General features: G+C 64.7%; 1 protein-coding gene across 1 annotated transcript; it reads left to right on the top strand.

Annotated features, from left to right (window-relative positions):
• The first annotated feature begins 1539 nt into the window (after positions 1 to 1539).
• LOC119102482 (headcase protein) lies at positions 1540 to 16291 on the top strand. Its single transcript, XM_037225853.1, has 5 exons — positions 1540 to 2323; positions 2642 to 2738; positions 7611 to 7799; positions 10736 to 10918; positions 15160 to 16291. Exons 1-5 carry the CDS (start codon positions 1668 to 1670, stop codon positions 15313 to 15315), a joined length of 1281 nt encoding a protein of 426 aa, XP_037081748.1. The 5' UTR covers positions 1540 to 1667; the 3' UTR covers positions 15316 to 16291.
• Positions 16292 to 16978: the final 687 nt, after the last annotated feature.

The following is a 16978-nucleotide window of genomic DNA, read 5'->3' as shown; positions in this document are numbered from 1 at the left end:
GGTGCCTTGCAAATAACGCTGACTTAGAAATACTTCGAATTATTGCATCTAAGCATTATGACTGTTAGATCTATGTGCCATTATTGAGCGATGAGGTACAGTGATGGCTAAGCAATACTAAAATTACCGGCATCTAACTACGCCATTAACATCTCAAGCTTATGCACATCGTCCCCTGATGTGTGCTGGTCGACTAGACTTACGTGATTGTACTTGACCATGATATGTACTCGTGCAGAATCAAGCAAACCCCAGTTGGGCATGGACGTAGGGATAAAATGGGCCAGGTCGTCCGCGGCCGATCTGCTTTTCTTGTCAGATTAACATTTGCCGTAAGGTAATGCAAAACAAGACTTTTTTTCTTTTTTTTAATGAAAATTTAAGATTTTTTTAACTTCTTACTTTTTGCGGTTTTCCCACGTCTCCCTGGTTGGACACACTTCTGTCGGAGTCGAATCGTTTATCCTATCTTTCGGGGGTATAACCGCGGAAGTTTGGCCTGGTTACTACAAAATTGCGTAATTTACTACAAGGGCCACCCTGCTTTTTGACAGAACACGGAAGTTGTTGGGCCAGGTCGCGCTCGAACCTAGTCCCCATTTGGGTCGAGTCTAAATATTGCGCTGCGATATACATAGTTACTTGCTTGTCGATTTTCACCGCACATATTTTGTCGTAGTTAATTTCTCAAATCGTGTGCCAGGGTGGCAAAACTTCGACGGTTACATAAAAACTATAGAATGGTTTGAACCAAGTGATTGCTGTCTAGCATCATGCTTCTAGCTGGCAGCATTACTTCGCTAACGCTTTAATCCGATGTCGTCTGCATTTACCACCTTATGTCAACCGATGTTTGATTTCGAACGTCTATCTCATGAGGCTAACTGCCGGCCAGCATTATGCTTCTAGCTATGAGCTTTATTAGCAACATTATTTCAGCATTAGCAGCATCATTTCGCTGAAGCTTTTATCCGATGTCGTCTGCGTTTACCACATTGTGTCAACCGATGTTTGATTTCGACATCTATCTCATGAGGCTGACCGCCGGCCAGCATTTTTTTGCTGCTATGAGCATTATTTCGCTTAAGCTTTCGTCCGATGTTGCTTGCATCCATCACCTTAGTTAACCGATGTCAGCTTGCGAACATCTCATGAGCTGCTTCTCAAATGGGCCTCGGCGACCGCCGTTTCTTTGTTCTTCGCCCCGGCCACGTGTGTCCCGAGCCGCGCCAGGCGACGTGGGGCGATCGATGGCAGACGCCGGGCTCAAGGCTACGTTTTCTGCAGCGCACATGGCGCACAACCCGGCTACACAAGCGTCATTCAACGCCTGGACCCGTGCCTCGCTGATAGAACCCCCTCCCCCCAGTTGTAAATTTATTTCCCTCTCGTAAAGCGCTGGCAAGCGTTCAAGGACAAACCTCACGTGGTCTTAAAATCATCGGCGCGCCAGCCAATCGCGTGGCGCGTTGCATTTACGGTGGGCCGCGCATGGCGGGCCGCGCCAGACCGCGCCTCGGCTGAATCAAAACAGGGAGGCCGGTCGCCTCGGCCGCTAGTCGGGGAAGAGGCGTTGGGGCGAGAAGGGCGGGACGATGTGAAGAGGACTGTTGGAGGCAGTTGGAACTTTGGCTGTGAGGTGTGCATGATCCAGTGTGAGAGGGAAGATGCCGCATAATCGTCGCAACCAAGTCGCATTGGTGATTGGCCACCAGCAGAGGCTAGACCCAGCCACCATTGAGAACCAGAACTTCGAGTCGACGCTTTGCTGTGTGCCGAACGGCTGCCTGACACCCGATGTCGCCCTGAATCCTCAAGATCGCACGGGTGTCAGCAAGGTGCTATGCAACAACGAACAGTGCCCTTTCTCGGGGTATATGCACCGGCAGTGTTTTGATAACTGGGAAGAGAGCGTTCTGACATACCTCAAGTCCTGTGGACGCGCACGGTCGTGGTCTGAAAAACAGCGTCATCAAAATTTGTGGACGAAGAAAGGGTACGACCTCGCTTTTAAGGCCTGTGGCTGCCGTTGCGGCAGAGGGCATTTGAAAAAAGATCTCGACTGGGTAAACGCCGCGAAAACAGGCGATGAAGACAACACCAAGAGGCGCAAGAAGCATAACAAAAGCAACAAGCCTGTGCTAACTCTGACCATCCAGACGCCGGCTATTGGATGTAACGGCAGATCACGAGCGAACAGCTTGGGGTCTACTGGATCATCCCCGCCATCGTCTGGGTCAGAGTCGCCACACAGTCCCCAACATTATCAAGCGGTGCGCAAGAGATCCAATCCAAAGAACGAGTTCTTCGCAGAACGCCTTAGGTGAGTGTTTATGAACTTCTCATATCAAATGGCATGTAATAATATCCGTGCCTGTGATGGATTTTTACATTCTTAGTGATCAAACGCGAATTTTCTTGCTCCAGTTGGTTCTAAGCGTTTCGCTATGGAAGGACTGTGTTCAGCCGCCTGGGTCTTTGTTAAGTGTCCTGTAAACCGCTGTTGTTTGGTCATACCACTGCATTCCTCAAAAGGTCCGGAGTGTCAATACACTGTCTTGTTTGGTTGGATTTTGCTCTGATATGCGCATTTACGTGGGCATGTCGCAACATATTCCTCACTTAGTCGTTCCCTATGCAGGCACAATTCTGGAGGAAATGGAATTTTCGCCCGCCGAGCAGATTTCAGCTCCTTCAACATCCTACCAAAGCACAAAATCAACTCGTATCACATCAAGGTAAGTTTTGCGACATTTGTGCTCGTCTGGTGTCTTGACTTGTTTTCCTTCACTGCCCTTCCTATCAAGTCCTGGCCTATTTCGATGCTGTTTTTCGTTGCCATTTATTCAAGGCTGCTTCAATTCCTCTGCGGAAATACGGCGCCAGCTGGCTTCGTTTTCCGGGTTGCGCCGTGCCCCGCGGCGCCGTCTGCCAGCCGTTCGCCGTCTCGCTGCGTAGTTTGTCCTTGAGCCACGGCCAAGGTCATTTCGGGAGCCGCCGAATCGATAGGCGGGGCCGGCCGCCGGCCAAGCCCAGCGCCCGTGGGGGGCGCGAGGGGACCTAGCTGCCCGCTCGATAAATAATGGCCGTGTGTACGCGATACCGGGGCGCGTGTTGGTTGACTGAGCGTCTGATGGGTGTTGCCAGCACGGCAGCCCGGGGCAGACACTTTCGAAAGCCTATTTTGGGGCAGTGAAATCTTGTTGGCGCACGGTTTTCATTACAACAATAGGGTTGTTCGCTGCAGGCTGGTTCACCCGAAGCAATGAACCATATTTCAGCACCTATTGTTCTGTAAGGCGCGGCACCCGCGACTAGGCTGATGCCGAGGATGCGCTATTGAACGGCCCTGCTCCCCATTACACCTTTTGTTGTGGATGAGTCCGAAAACGCCTCACTGGGGCCAGGTCGCCTGTCCCTCAGCCCCCCACCCCACCGAGCCGGTGTCGCCGGCGCCGCTCCCACGCCGCCATCGCGTCTGCCGATCCCCGGAAGCGTGGGGCCGTCCTCTGGCACGGGGCCCGGCCGCCAGTAGCCCTGGCCTTTGGTGGCGGCCGGCGCCCTTCGGCGGCCGCCAATGCCAGCATCGGTCGATCCGCGCACACGCGGCCGCGACGCAAATAGCGCCGAGCCGGCCGCTGGCGGCGACCCGTCGGCACCGACGCGGCGCCGCCCTGCTCGTGACGTCGCGGACGACGCGGTAATGCGAAAACTTGGATCCGGAGCCGGCGTGGCGATGAAGGAGTGGTGCCGCACGTTGATGAATAGCGCGAGGAATTGGGGGGCGCTGCCCGGGTCAGTCGTGGGCGCAAGTGGTGCAGGTTTGAGTGGCATATGAGGAGTTTGCAAGGGAGATCCCGGAACCGGGTCTGCGTCGCAAGCACGTCGAATATGAATTAAACGTGTTTTCATATTGAACGTAAGGTCTCAGTATTTATAACAAAACTCGTCGCAAGACGACCTCAGCAGTCGGCGCACTCCAAAACCGATATAAGGAACAATTTTGAATAATTTCTGATCGCTCCAAATGCCAGCGGGCATTTCGTTGTCACGTCCGCACCGTAGCCGTGTCATCACCCCTGAGCTGAGGTGACACGGTAGTCCGTCGAAAGGCGCGCTGGCACCGTCTGCCACCGGTGTGGAACACTTGTGCGCCGGGGTCTTTGTGGAAGGGCTGCAGCAGACAGCGGCGGTGATGTACTCCCACGCCGCCCTATTTCACCGCGGGCCGCAGATTAATGTCCTGCCATGCCCGTGCCCCGCCGCGATGCCTGGGTTTAATTTGGCAGCGGGCGCGTTGGCTGGCGCCGCAGCCGGCGCGGCGGCGGTGCGGCGCGCGGTCGCGCGGTGCCCAGAGCCCAGAGCCCACGCAGCCTGATCGCTATTTGGGTCGGGCGGCGGCCGGGCGCCGGCGGCGGCGGCGGGTGTCCAGCAGCGCTGCCGTCCGCGCTCCTTTGTGCGGAGCGGAGCCTCTTGGTTCCACCGTGCGTTTAATGTTCCTTTGTGTGCCGGCGGGCCGGCCGCAGGAAATGTGCTCTATTTTCACCCCTCCCCCCCCCCCGTCCCCTTCCCGACATAAATTGTCGCCGGCACGAGAGCGTCCGACAAACAGGCGTCGGTTGAGAGCCGTCGGCGGTTTGCTAGGCCGGCGTGCCTCCGGTCCGGCGTGGCGGGAGAGAAGTCGTGGTTCGTCTTTCCTCTCGTTTCCTCGCTTCCCTGTCACCATGAGCAAGCTGAGGTTTGGTATCCTTTGTGGATTTTTCGATCAAGCGTGTTTGAAAATTCTCGTGAGAATGACCAAGGAGTTGGATTGCAGTATAGATCACGCGTCATGGCGGGCTTTCGGTGTGTTACTTGGCGTCCCGTGCGTTCGTAACTCAGCCCAGGGGGTCTGCTCAACACCGGCTAATTTCGGGACACTCACTGTGGACGGCTTGTGATGTTGGGTCATCTTAACTCAATCAGCCCAAACCAGATTCGGATGTGGAAACGTCCGGCTCTCTTATGTGAAGCGTGTTGACGTACCGCCTGCATCAGTCAGATCACCGAGCCCCTAGTTCCAGACTGTTATTAAGCTTCCGCCTCGCTTCAGCGTCGATCGTTTTGGCCGTCATGACTGACGTCTTTTGGGTGAGATTCATGCCACAACTCACTAGACTCTGGTCTGAAGCCCCTCGAGCCCTCACTGTTTCCGCCACAACAAGTCTGACGCTTCAGCGTGACTGTAGCCGCGCCCCCTCGGCCTCCCCCCTCCCCCTCCCCCCGGCTGCCAGCCACTGGGGAGGTGCTGCTGACCGGAGGCGGCAGCGGACGTCCGCTGCCGCCCCCCGTCCGTCGCGGCGCCCCTCCCCCTCCCCCCGCCCCCCCCCCCCCCCTGCGCGGTGTGGCGTCTTATTTGCGTCGGCCCACTACCGCGTGACTCACTCAGAGCCGTGTTTAATCTGCGATAGCTGCCGCGGCCGGCCGGTTTTAAAAACGCGGCCGGCCAGAGGTCGCGTGAAGGTCAGCGCGCCGCGCAGTTGCTCACATGTTGCATGCCGGACGGCGCAGCGCGCTCGGACTGCACGACGCCCCGCCCCCACCCCCTCCCGGGGCTGGCCGCGGCCGCGCGGACCGTGCAGGGCTCCGCGCAGGCCCGTGCGGCCTCGTGCGGAACTGCGGCGGCGGAGTGGGGGGGGGGGGGGGGGGGGGGAGCGCCACAGTCCCAGGCGTCGAGTTTGTGCTGAGCTTGGGCGTTGGGCTCGTGACAGCGGCTGGCGGCGCCCCCGCCCCGGGCCTCCGCCGGCGGCGGCCTCGCCGCTGAGTGGGTGTTTTGGAGCATGGCGGCCACGACTGCGGGCCATGCGTCCCCCCCCCCTCCCGCTGCCGCCCGCCCCTCCCCGCGCGCAACGTGGAGGGTTTTGTTGTGTCTGCGCCAGCCCCTCCCCATCGCCCCGCCCGTGTTGCTGTCTCATTAGTCACGCCACGGGGGAAGGCGTGCGCGCCGATCCCTGTGGACAGATTTCATGCCATTTCGGGGATCCGAACCCTTCTCGCGAGTACTTAAATGTAATGGGTTTGTTGATCGTTGCGATTAAGAGCCGTCGCCGAGGGAAGGCCGAGGTGCCGGAGGTGCCGCGTGCGCTCCGCCTCCGTCATCCCCGGCAGAGCCCTGTGGGAGTGGTTGTGACGAAGGCGGCGGCGGCGGCGAGCTGAGGTGGCTTGCAGATTGATTTTTTCCGGATCGGGCTGTCGCCTCGTGCGCTCGCTGCGCCGCTCGGGCTGTTGTAACCCGGTAGAGGCTGGATATTGATCTGCGGTCGGCTGCCCTCCGCGCGCCGACGCGGCGGCGCGGCGGCGGCGGCTCGTCTCGTGCCACGAGCGACGTCGCCAGCCGTGGACGGCCCGCTTTCTTGCACGCGTCCTGAGCCGCTTGTCGCGCTCCGGTTCAGCCAGTCGGTCGCGCTGAAGGCCGACTCTGCCGTCTTGGTTTGCGGGCCACGTTTGTCTTTTTTGTGGGTTTCGGTAGCGCTTGTGGAATGATCCTGAGTTGAGCTGGGCGCGCCCTCAGTTTGTGGGGCGACAGGGACTGGCTTCCTTCTCGTTGGTTGGTCTCTGCCTCTGAGGTCAAAAGCACGTATCGCATCTTGGCGATCATGGTTACGTGTTGCCGATTTTCCCATCGACAACTATGCCGGTGGTGTTGCGCGGGGGAGACCAATGTAGCGCCGCCTCACTTAGTCCAGTGCCTGACACCGCCCCTGCCGCTCGCCGGCGTGGTGTCTGCCGCCCGGCGCCCGCTCCGCCCAGTCCGATGCCTGGCACCGCCCCTGCTGCCGCCGGCGTGGCGTCAGCCGTCCGGCGGCGCATGCTCCACCCAGTCCAGTGCCTGGCGCCGCCCCTGCTGCCGCCGGCGTGGCGTCAGCCGTCCGGCGGCGCATGCTCCACCCAGTCCAGTGCCTGGCGTCGCCCCTGCCTGCTGCCGGCCTGACGTCAGCCGTGCGGCGGCGCCGCTGACCGAGCGCGCTGACCTGCGCAGCGGCGGCGGCGGCGCGGGTCGCGGGCCGCGGGCCGGGTCAGCACGCCGCCGGACGGCTGACGTCAGCGGCGGCTGCGCAGGTGCGGCGCTGACCGACATCGGCGGCCGCTCGCGTGACGCGGGGTCGTGCCGGGCCGGGCCGGACGGGACGGCGGCCCTCCCGCCGCCACCAGCTGCTGCACTCAGCCGGGTGCCGGAAGCGGTCATGCCTGCCGGCAGAACAACGGTCGCGCAATCTTGGAACGCGCCCAGGGTTCGCTGGAATGGGCGGCCTTTCTGGGAAAATTGGCCCCTTTTCTGGTGGTTAGGTGACGCACGCGCCCCGCTGGCGTCGCACCGTAGTCTGCATCCGCAAATGACACTTCCCTGCTCCGCTGGGAGGCGTTGTTGACATTGCCTGCTGGGCAGCGGCGGGTCCCGTCATGCGATATGTTTGGTCAGTTTCCTGTTTGTATTATTCAGCCATGTGGGTGACGACGACATGCGATGAGCCTAACAAACTTGGGTGTGGCGCTGCAACTTGCATGAAAACAGCGCGCTCTAACGCTGGCCTGCCGAACCGTCCCCTTACTGACCGCCGCCGTCTCCGCAGATGGAGGACGAGGGCTCCCAGGGCAACGACGACACCCGGTGTTTCCTGCTGTCGTCGCTCGCCTCGGCGCGCATGTGTCGCACCTTCTGCGTCATCTGCGGCGACTCGCTCGTCGTTTACGACCGCTACCCCATCATCGACGGCACGTTCTTCATCGGACCGAGACAGCACTCGCGGGCCTGCGTACAGGTGAGGAGGCGCCGTGGTCGGGGGGCGTCGAGTGTACCCCGCTGCTGTGTTTGGTCGTCATCATCGCCGTCATCACGTTGACAATCATCACTTTCGACCATCGCGCACCGCCTGGCATCGCCACCATGATGCACAGCACGGTGCCGGTGTGATGATGGCGTGATGATCTGCGGCATCGGCGACGGCATGGTCGGAGCGGCCGCCTGCGGCCGACCAGTGCACGTCCCGAGGCGAGCCGCTCTCGGTCGCAGATGTCTGCTGCCCTGCCGGGGGCCGCCGCTGTCGCCGGCCTTGGCGATAGCCACTATCGGCTCTGCGGTCAGCAGCCGGCTGCACGGCCGGCAAACAGGCTCGGGCCGGCCGTCTGCACGGCTGTGCACGACTGTGCACGCCGTGCTCGGGTCCGGCCGAGCGAGTCGGGGCATGTTGCCTCCCCCCCCCCCCCACCCCCCACCCCCGCTCCACCCTCCGCTGCCGAGCGACGTTACGCCGTTGGCCGGCTCGGCCCGGCCCGGCCCGGCCCGGCCCAGCTCGGCCCAGCTCGGCCCGACTCGACCCGGCAGGTACACACGCACTAATGGAACACGAAGGTCGGCCGACTGCAGACGGCCCGACAAAAACAGCCGACGGCCGGTAAAAACGGCCGCGCCGTAAATGCGCCTTAGACCGCCTCCGCCATAGACCGCCGGCCGGCCGGCCGCCGGTTACTGGGCTGGATGCCGGCCGGTGTGACGGACCTGTGGTAGCTGAAGGCTGTCGGCCGGGCCGATGACGCCTCAGAAGGGAGCGGTGGCAGCAGGCCGCTTAGTTACGGCAGCGGGCCGCCTGGCTACGAGGGGCCACCGGTGACTGCAGCCGCCATATCCCGCACCAGCTGGCGGGCCGGGCCGGCTGGTTCGTGTTTACCGCGCCCCTGGCACGCCGCCGCCGCGGCGACCAAGTGCGCCGTTGGCCGGCGCGCTCGGGGGCCGCGCGCCGGGTGGATCGCGCCCCGACTCGTGTAAATATTGACCGAAATTCTGCCGACCGGTGGGCGGCACCGCCGCTGCCCGACCGCTGTCGGTGCCCTGTCCGGGACTGGCGCCCGCTGGACGACCCCTAGCAACCCCTAGCGACACTTGGCGACCCCTAGTGACATGGTCCAGTCCGGTCTGGTCCGGTCCGGGGTGGGCGTCGCGCCTCCAGTCGGCCGGCGCCGGTCGGCCCCGCGCGCTCGGGCCGCCCCTGCCTCCGCGGCCCGTGACGTGGGAATCTCCGAGGACATGCAGTGTCGCCCCGGCAGGGTTTACACGGCCGCTGCCAGCGGGGAGCAGTGGCAGATGTTTACAGGGGGCCGACTGACAGAGGACGACGCAGCGAGTTGTCCGGCTCGAGGCGTATCTGGCGGCCGCGCGGCGACAGGGCCTGTGTGCTGGCCTACCTCCACTTCATGCCGAGTGCGGCGGCTTCTCGCAACTCACGCCGCCCGTGTTTGCTTTCGTTGCCTGCAAGCTGGACCGCCCGCGTGGCCGCCGGGATCGGACGCGTCGCCGTGGCGTGCGCGCGCGTCACGAGGACGTGCGCCACGGCACGTCTCGCGTGCGGCGCACGTCCGCGCGCCGTCGCCCGCCGGCCACCGGGCTGGAACCGAACGGCGGCCGCGCCACGGCCCGCCGACAGCGTAATGGGTTCTCATGACGGCCGGCGGGCACGTCCAACCTTGGCGCGCCCTGCTGCGCTCCAAAGCCGCTGAAATACGGCGACCGGTTCGGCGCCGGCCGAAGCCGACTATCTGCCGCGCGCCGGCCCGGCCCGGTTATTTAGCGTCGCCCGGCTGATTGTTGATCGGACAGGCGCGCGGCCTCTCGGGTGTCGGCCGCGCGGCGCCGGTCCGGCGGCCCTCGCCGGGACCCCCGGCGGCTTTGTGCGCCTGTCGCCCGTCGGCCGGGCCCGGATGAACGCGCGGTGGCCGGCCGGCCGGCGGCGTCCCGCTCTCGCCGGCGGCCCGGGCCGGGCGTCCGAAGCCCGGCCGGCCCGGGCCGGGACGAGACGCGCGCGCTGGCATTGCTGGCATGCCGTGGACGCGACGCTCCTCGTGTGCCACCTGCCCGTCCGGCGTTGGATCGGCGTGACGCGCGCGAGGACGCTGTTCGTCTCTCTGCCAGCGGGAAAGTGCCAGGGGAAGACGTGCGTGTGTGGTCGCTAAGCTCCGTGTCTTGCTTAGTGGGCCATGCGGGGGGCAGACAGCGCGGCTGGCGGCTCGCAACAGGGAGAGAACTCGTCTGGATTCAGTTCTCTTGTCCCAGTACGTCGTGCGCAGTGTAAGAAGCCCTTACGGCATGATTGTATTTGTCATTTTGTATATTAGTTTGGCGCGTATCGGCAGCTGTGGTCATCGATCACCCAAAGCTCACTGGCACTGTGGCTGCCACTGTATAAACGGCTGCGGCATGCGGCTATGTCACCAGAGCGGCGCGCCATCAGCTGTGTGCATGAGCGCGCCGTCTCGGGGCACATAGCGCCACAGCTGTGTTTGGTCGCCGTCGCAGCTATTCTAGCTCATCGCGGTCACTCCGCCGCCTGCTCTGATGTCCGCTCCGACATTACAAAACCGGCCCTGCCCCACCCTGCTCTGTCCTCACCTCATCTCATCTCACCTCACCTCACCTCACCTCACCTGACCTGACCTGACCTGACCTCACCTCACCTCGCCTCGCCTCTCCTCATCTCACCCTACCTTACCTCACCTCACCTTACCTCATCTCACCTCATCTTACCTGACCTGACCTGGTCTGACGTGTCGAAATGGCGTGCCCTACCCCTGGCCCGACCTGACCTGACGGGACGAAATGACTTGCCCTGCCCTGACCTGAGTCACCGAACCTTCTACCCTGACCCAGGTAACTTAACGCGTGTGACATGACCTGAGCTGACCGTGCGTCATCGCTTCGTTGCAGGTGCGGTACGACAACCGCGTGCAGTACCTGTCCGCCGTGTGCATGGGCTGTCTGGAGGGCTGGACGGTACGGCTGCGGTGCCGGTGCTGCGCCAAGCCCTGGGACGGCTCCCAGCTCATCCTGGGCACCATGTACACTTTCGACATCTTCGCCGCCACGCCCTGCTGCACAGAGCGACTCAAGGTACGGTCCGCCCGACCGGCCGGTGGGCGGGGCTGCCTCGCCCCGCCTCCGCCCGGCGGCGCGGGGAGGGGGGGGGGGGGGGCGGAAAACGTCGGCGGCTGCGTTCGCGCATTATTTGGCACTCAGTCAGGGGCCGGTGCACCCGACGCGGCGCGTGATGGCGTCACGGGTTGAAGGTGCGGCTGGCGAAGCTGCCGGTCAGACGCGCGTATGGCCACATCGGTCTACCGGAGCCCGAATGCGCGGCCAAATTCGGTTGCGGGTTCGGGGAGGGGGGGCTTCGGTGTTTGTGTCCGAGACGGTGGCGAACTCACGGTCCAGAATGCGTCGCCTGTACCGTTGTTAAGCATAACACAATGCTGGCCGGGCCGTAGCATCGTACGCGGGGGGGGGGGGGGAATCCAGACAAACGGAACACCTTCAACAATTATGCAACGCTGGCGCATCTTGACGAGTGGGTGTGAAGTGTGGAAGTGACGCGGCCGTAAAGTTCCGCCCTCCTGCCTGCGGTGGTGGCCGCCGTCGGCCATCGCGTGCGCCACGTGTGGGCGTCTGACCGCGCCACGTGTGGCCGCTGTCGGCCGGCGGGCGCGCCACGTGTGGCCGGCAGCGAGGCGGCTCGCGGCGCGCCGACACAGGGCGCCATTAGTCTCGGCGTCCCCAGCTGGCGCGCCGTCATCCCGCCTAACGACGCCGCCGTCGCCGTCCGCATCTCGCGCCGTTTCTTGTGGCCGGCGCGCGGCCGATTGGCGCGCTTTTTACCGGCGCCGTGTGTGTGTGTGCGCGCGCGCCGGCGGCTGTTTGGGCCGGACGCCGCGTGTTGACGTGCCGTCGCCGGCTGGCGGGCTGGCGGGCTCGAAAGGCCGCGGCCCCGTTTGATTGAAGGAGCCGGACGGGTGGTGTTTGCGCCGGCATGCCCGCCGGCAAGAGACTGAGCGCGTGCTGGGCGAGCTGGTCCAGTCAGATGACGGGGAGGGGAGAGTTTGCTCTGCGAGCGTTATTTTGGGTCTGTTTGCACCCGTCTTTTTACCGCTCTGTTTGCCTGGAGCCCTCTCATCCCTTCGTCCCCATTTCGACGCCCTGGTGTCGGCTTTCTTGTTTGGTCTGTCCGTTCCCCTCACGTCGCTGTATCGTGTTTTCCTCCCCTGTTCTTTGCGCCGTTTCTCGCTCCTCGCCCTGTTGCTCTGCCCATCTCCTCCGCCGCGCTTCCCCTCTGTCCGATGGGACATGCACGCTCGCGGGCACCGCGCGGGCCGAGTCTGCAGCCGGCGTGCAGGAGAGAGAGCCTTCTGGCCGTCCGTCCGTCCGGCAAACCGCAGCCGCAGCTGGCTGGAGCCGCCTGCTCCCCCGACCGGCCGGCCGCGCCGCGTGCATACCCCGCCGCTGCGGTCGGCCGCCGCGGCCGGCGCGGTCTTGACCTGGTTTGAGGCCGGCGACCCGGCGCGGTCGCCGCCGGGGCCGGCCGGCACCTGCCGGCGCCGGCGCCGGCCGCGGCCCTCCCCGGCTGCGCGGCTGACGACGCTGCCTCCTACGATTATGCTAATGGCGCTGCTGTTACCAGTCGCGTGTAATGGGCTGCGTGTGGTCCGGTGGCCGCGGCGTCCCGAGACTCGAGCCATCGCCGATCAGCGCCGCTTTGTTTACCGGCGGCCGCAGCTGCCGCGGCCACCGGCGCCGGGACGGCTCGCACGCGGATCGAACTGGGCCGCGGAGACCCGCGGGAACCCATGCGTGACGAGAGGGGGTCGCGATCGCTCTCCGTCTGTCCGTGCGCCGCCGGATGCGCCGTCCGCGGCGCCCGGCGCTGGCGCCCGCCATCGAGCTCAAAGACGCGCCACAGGCGAGCCCGGGCCGACCGACGACCCGAGCCGTCCTGACGTCATCGACGAGGATCCGTCACTGTTGCGTCAGGACGCGCCGGCGGAGGCGTCTTGCACGCGCGTGCGGCGCGCCTCGGCTCGAGACGCGCGTGCCGGGCGCCGGCGCCGGCGGCGGCCGGCACGGGGGCCGGTAAAAGTGGCCCCGCCGGCCGGCGCGGGCGCGGTGTTGCCTCACGCGCCGGCGTGAATGGCCGTGTTGGCTATTGTTCTCGGCGCGATATTCGTCCCATGGCCGGCGAGAGGCGGCGGGTGGATGACCTGTCCGTCTGCCGCTGCCACGCGCGCCTTGCTGACCCTTGGTCGCTGACCTCGGGCGCCCTCCGACTCTTGTAGTGAGAAGTGCATCGTGAGATTGGTGAGAACCCAGTAGTCTCTCGGGTACTCAAGCGTGCGACGGCAGGGATTTTCCAGCGTCCTTTAACGATATGCTTCACACTTTCCGACGATGGGTGTAAAGGTGACCAGATGAACTTAGTTGTTAACATTATCTGTTCGGGTTTTAGCAGATGCCTGCAGTTGCTTTTCACAAGTTGCAGTCTCTTTAGGAATCAGGAGGCGGTATTATGGATAACGTACTGGTCGCTGCGTTCACAGCTAGATAGGGACTCGGCGAAGTCGGTTGCAAGGTCCCATGTGGAGCCCGGCAGTGTACCATCAGGTCATCGGTGCCCGCGCGGCCCGGGAGTCGAGCTGGGCGCGCTCATGACGCCACTGCGCCGCTGACACCCTGTCGGCGGCCGAGAGATGGCCTGATACGTGCGTGCCGTGCAGCTGGACCGGAACGGGCGCGTTATCGCTGTGCCCGGCGCCGCGGCGGTCGGCCGCGCTCCGGCGTTCCACCGCGTTACAATCCAATTACGCCGGCAATTAGGGCGGCCGCCGCGCGACAAAGGCCGCGCGACCGCGGCTCGCCCCGCCGCCGCCGGTGGCTGGTCCGCACGACCGACCGCCGCCGCCGCCTCGGGGCCTCTCCCTCCCCGCCCTGGGGGTCGTGTTCCTCTTTGTGTCGCTTATTGGCCATTCAGGGCGCGCGGCAGGGCGGGGCCGGCCTCGGCCTGTTGCTCTCCGGCGGCGGCGGCCGGCGCGCGCCCGCTCTCCCTGCTGCCTGCGCCGCCGGGTAATTAATAGGAGCGCCTCTGCCAGGCGACCGGTGGGCTCTCTCGTCGCTGCCGGCGCCGCTCAAAGACCTCAATGGGCTCATCGCGGTAAATTGCCGCGGCGCCGGCGAGTTGGAGTAAATCTCGTCAGAGCGCGCCGGCGCGACCATTTATCACTAACGAGATTTCTATGGCGCTCCGCGTCGCCGGCGGCCGCCCCGTCGGCGACGGACCGACGTGCCCCCATTCGGTCGGCGCGCCGGGCTGCTGACATTTGGCCGATCAGCGGCGGGCGGCGGCGGCGGCGGCGGCCGTAACAGCCGGCTCGGACCCCGGCCGCCGTCGCCGCCCTGCCGCGCCGCGGGCTCCGGCTCCGCGCCGGTCGCTCCCGGTCGCTCCTCGCTCCCCCGCCCCGCCGCGGGCTGTGGCTCGTCGGGCGCCATCGCCTCGGCCGGCCTGGCGCGGGGGCTGGGGAGGGGTAGGTAGTTGCGTCATGAAGCGTTGCACCGGCGCCGGCGCGCGCGGGGGAATGAACTGAAAGTGGGTCAGCGCGGTTTTTTACCCCCGCGGCCGCCGGATTTGGCGCGCCGAGGGCGGCCGACGGCCCGCGCGCGCGCCCTGGCGGCCCAAGGCCGGGCCGAAAGTGCGGCCTTCCATGCGACGTCGACCGGTGAGAACGGCCGACGCGGCGCCCGTCGGCCGCGCTGCACCGAGCTCCACCGTTGCGCAGCCAGGCCTCTGGGTCAGGGCAAGTGTCAATGACCCCCCCCCCACCCTCGAAGCGGTGGCGTCGCGGCGTGCACCTGTGTCGGCGTTTGGTGGCCGGGCTGCGACGTCGTGCTATCACCGGCGTCATTTTTAATGTCGTATCGGGGTCGCTCGCTCCGGAGAGGATGGCCGGCTCACGACCGATAGCGGACGCTGTATCGGCGGTCTTGCGGCAGTGGTTATGTTTATTGGTTTGTTCAGGCCTTGCTGGCGGTGATACGGTCCATTGGAGCCTGCTTTATGTTGCCGCCCGTTGAAATTATTAATTTCATAGCTTATTTACCGTTGTGTTATTACTTATGGGATGCTAAATGTCTGTCAGTTTGTTAATTTCATGCGCGCTGTCATTGTACACACATGCCAAGTACGCCACTTCAGTCAAAAATGAACTGTACTTTTGCACGACTACACTTGCTTGGTCGTGCCTACATTTTCTCGGTCGTGTCGTGTCATGGCGACTGCAGTGTGTCTGACCGCCCGCCGTCTCCTGTTGCAGTGCAACGAGTGCGAGTGTCTGGTGATCGCGCCCGACCAGCGGCTCAACTTTTTCTCGGACTACAGCCACATGGTGAGCTGTCCGTTCTGCACGGCGCTGGAGAACCACTTCGTGAAGGCGCTCTCCTTCTACCAACGCGTCGAGCCGCCCGCGTAATGCCGGCCTCCCGGCTAGGTCAATGTGTGCGTGGGCGAGCGAGGTGAGAGTCCCGGCCAGGGGCCGACCGACGGCGGCGCCGACGAGCCGCGGCGGCCGCAGCAGCCGCCGGCCAGCCGACCGGCGGACAGATCGACAGACCGGCCGGCCGGCCGGCCGGCTGGGCCCGCCGCAGAGACACGACCGCTCGGCAGACGCGCTCGATTTTTTATGTTTTGATACCTAGCGTAAGGCGGCTGCGCGATCGGTACGTTACGGCACGGCACGGCACGGCACGGCGCGGCATGGCGCGGTGGGCCGGGTCGGGCCGCGTGCCGGCGCCAGGACGGACTGGCGCCGGCCGCCGCGCCACCGCGGTCGGCGCCCGCTCGCATCGCGGCACGTCCGCTTGGCCTTTGGACGGGACTGACACTAGTTGATTTTGTTTGGTGCGCCCCGCGCTTTGCCTAGTCTCGGTGTTAAGTTATGTATCAGTTTTGCGTTGGATTTCAGCAGTTTGCGCAGGCCCCGCAGCCGGCCAGTATTTTTGTACATAGGTCGCGTGCGGCGCGTGTGTGCGTGTGCGTGCGTGTGTTTGTGACTTGTCTTGTGACGCCGACAGAAAGAAGCGTATTTTCTCTGCACTTGTGCCGGGCCGGCGCCGGCTCTGCGCCGTCAGCCGCGCTCCTTCGGGGGCCGGCCGGCGCCGCCGAGCCTGGTGCCGGCCTGCCAAACTAAACCTGTCGGGCCGCGTCGACATTCGGTCGGCGCGGCTCGCACCGGAGGGGGCGTGTGATAAGACGGGATTGAGGTGGTCCGAGGCTCGCGCCGTGTTCACCGCCGCGTTAACCGTCGTCTTCGTCGCGCCGTGTTCGAAGCGCCCAGCGTGGCCTGACGCGTGAGGTCTGAGTCGGGTGTCGGCCGTCCCCCGGCCCCGGCCCCCGCCCCCCCGCCCGGCCGGTCACTTGGCCGGCGCGACGCCGACCGGTCTCAAGAGCAGACCGCGACCCCTCCGCGCTCAGGTGGCGCCCCGTGCCCAGCGCCTCCCAAAACCCCCTGTAAGTGTACATAAGACGGAAAGGCTCGTGCCTAGAGCGGTCGGCCGTAGTGGTGGTGCGGCGTGCCGCCGCGGTGGGTGCCGATCGGGAGCGGGGGCCGCCTTCGCCCCCGGCGGTGCCGGCCGCGCGGGGCGCCGCCGCCCGGCCGCCGGCCCATGCGCCCCGATCTCTGTTCGTTCGGACGCTCCAGCCGGTGGTGGCCGGGCCCGCCCTGTGTCTGATGCTGGCGGGACTGTCGGAGGCATTAAGTACAAACTAGTGGGTAAGGTGAGCTGGGTGCCGCGGCCGGCGCCTTGTCTCGGGCCGCCGACCAGAGCCGGCGGCCTCCCCGGCCTCCCGCCCGTCCTGCGGTGTGCGGCGGCGCCGGGCGAGAGAGCGAGCGCCGCGCCGCGCGCGCTGTGCCAGCCGGCAGCGGCCGGAGTCGACGCCGTGGCCAGTAGACCGCTTGCTGGCCAGTCGATGCCACCCTTTCGGTCCCCGTGGTGGGCGGCATCTGTGGGCGCTGTGCTGGCGTCGCCGATCGCTGACCGCACCGCCCACAGATGCCCGGGCGTGCGGAAATCAGACGTATCACCGTAAGCCTCGGATGCAGGCCTACACCCTGTCCGTGCCCTGTGTGGGTGTGG

Source organism: Pollicipes pollicipes, unplaced genomic scaffold, assembly GCF_011947565.3.
Source record: "Pollicipes pollicipes isolate AB1234 unplaced genomic scaffold, Ppol_2.1 Scaffold_5724;HRSCAF=6776_pilon_pilon_pilon, whole genome shotgun sequence".
NCBI classification, from domain to species: Eukaryota; Metazoa; Arthropoda; class Thecostraca; order Pollicipedomorpha; family Pollicipedidae; genus Pollicipes; species Pollicipes pollicipes.
This window is presented reverse-complemented; position numbering and strand designations above follow the sequence as displayed.

Coding starts and splice junctions, on each gene's coding strand:
- LOC119102482 (XM_037225853.1), top strand. CDS start 1,668: ATGCCGCATAATCGTCGCAACCAAGTCGCATTGGTGATTGGCCACCAG. Junction 7,800..10,735: donor ACTCGCGGGCCTGCGTACAG/GTGAGGAGGCGC, acceptor GCTTCGTTGCAG/GTGCGGTACGACAACCGCGT. Junction 10,919..15,159: donor GCTGCACAGAGCGACTCAAG/GTACGGTCCGCC, acceptor CTCCTGTTGCAG/TGCAACGAGTGCGAGTGTCT.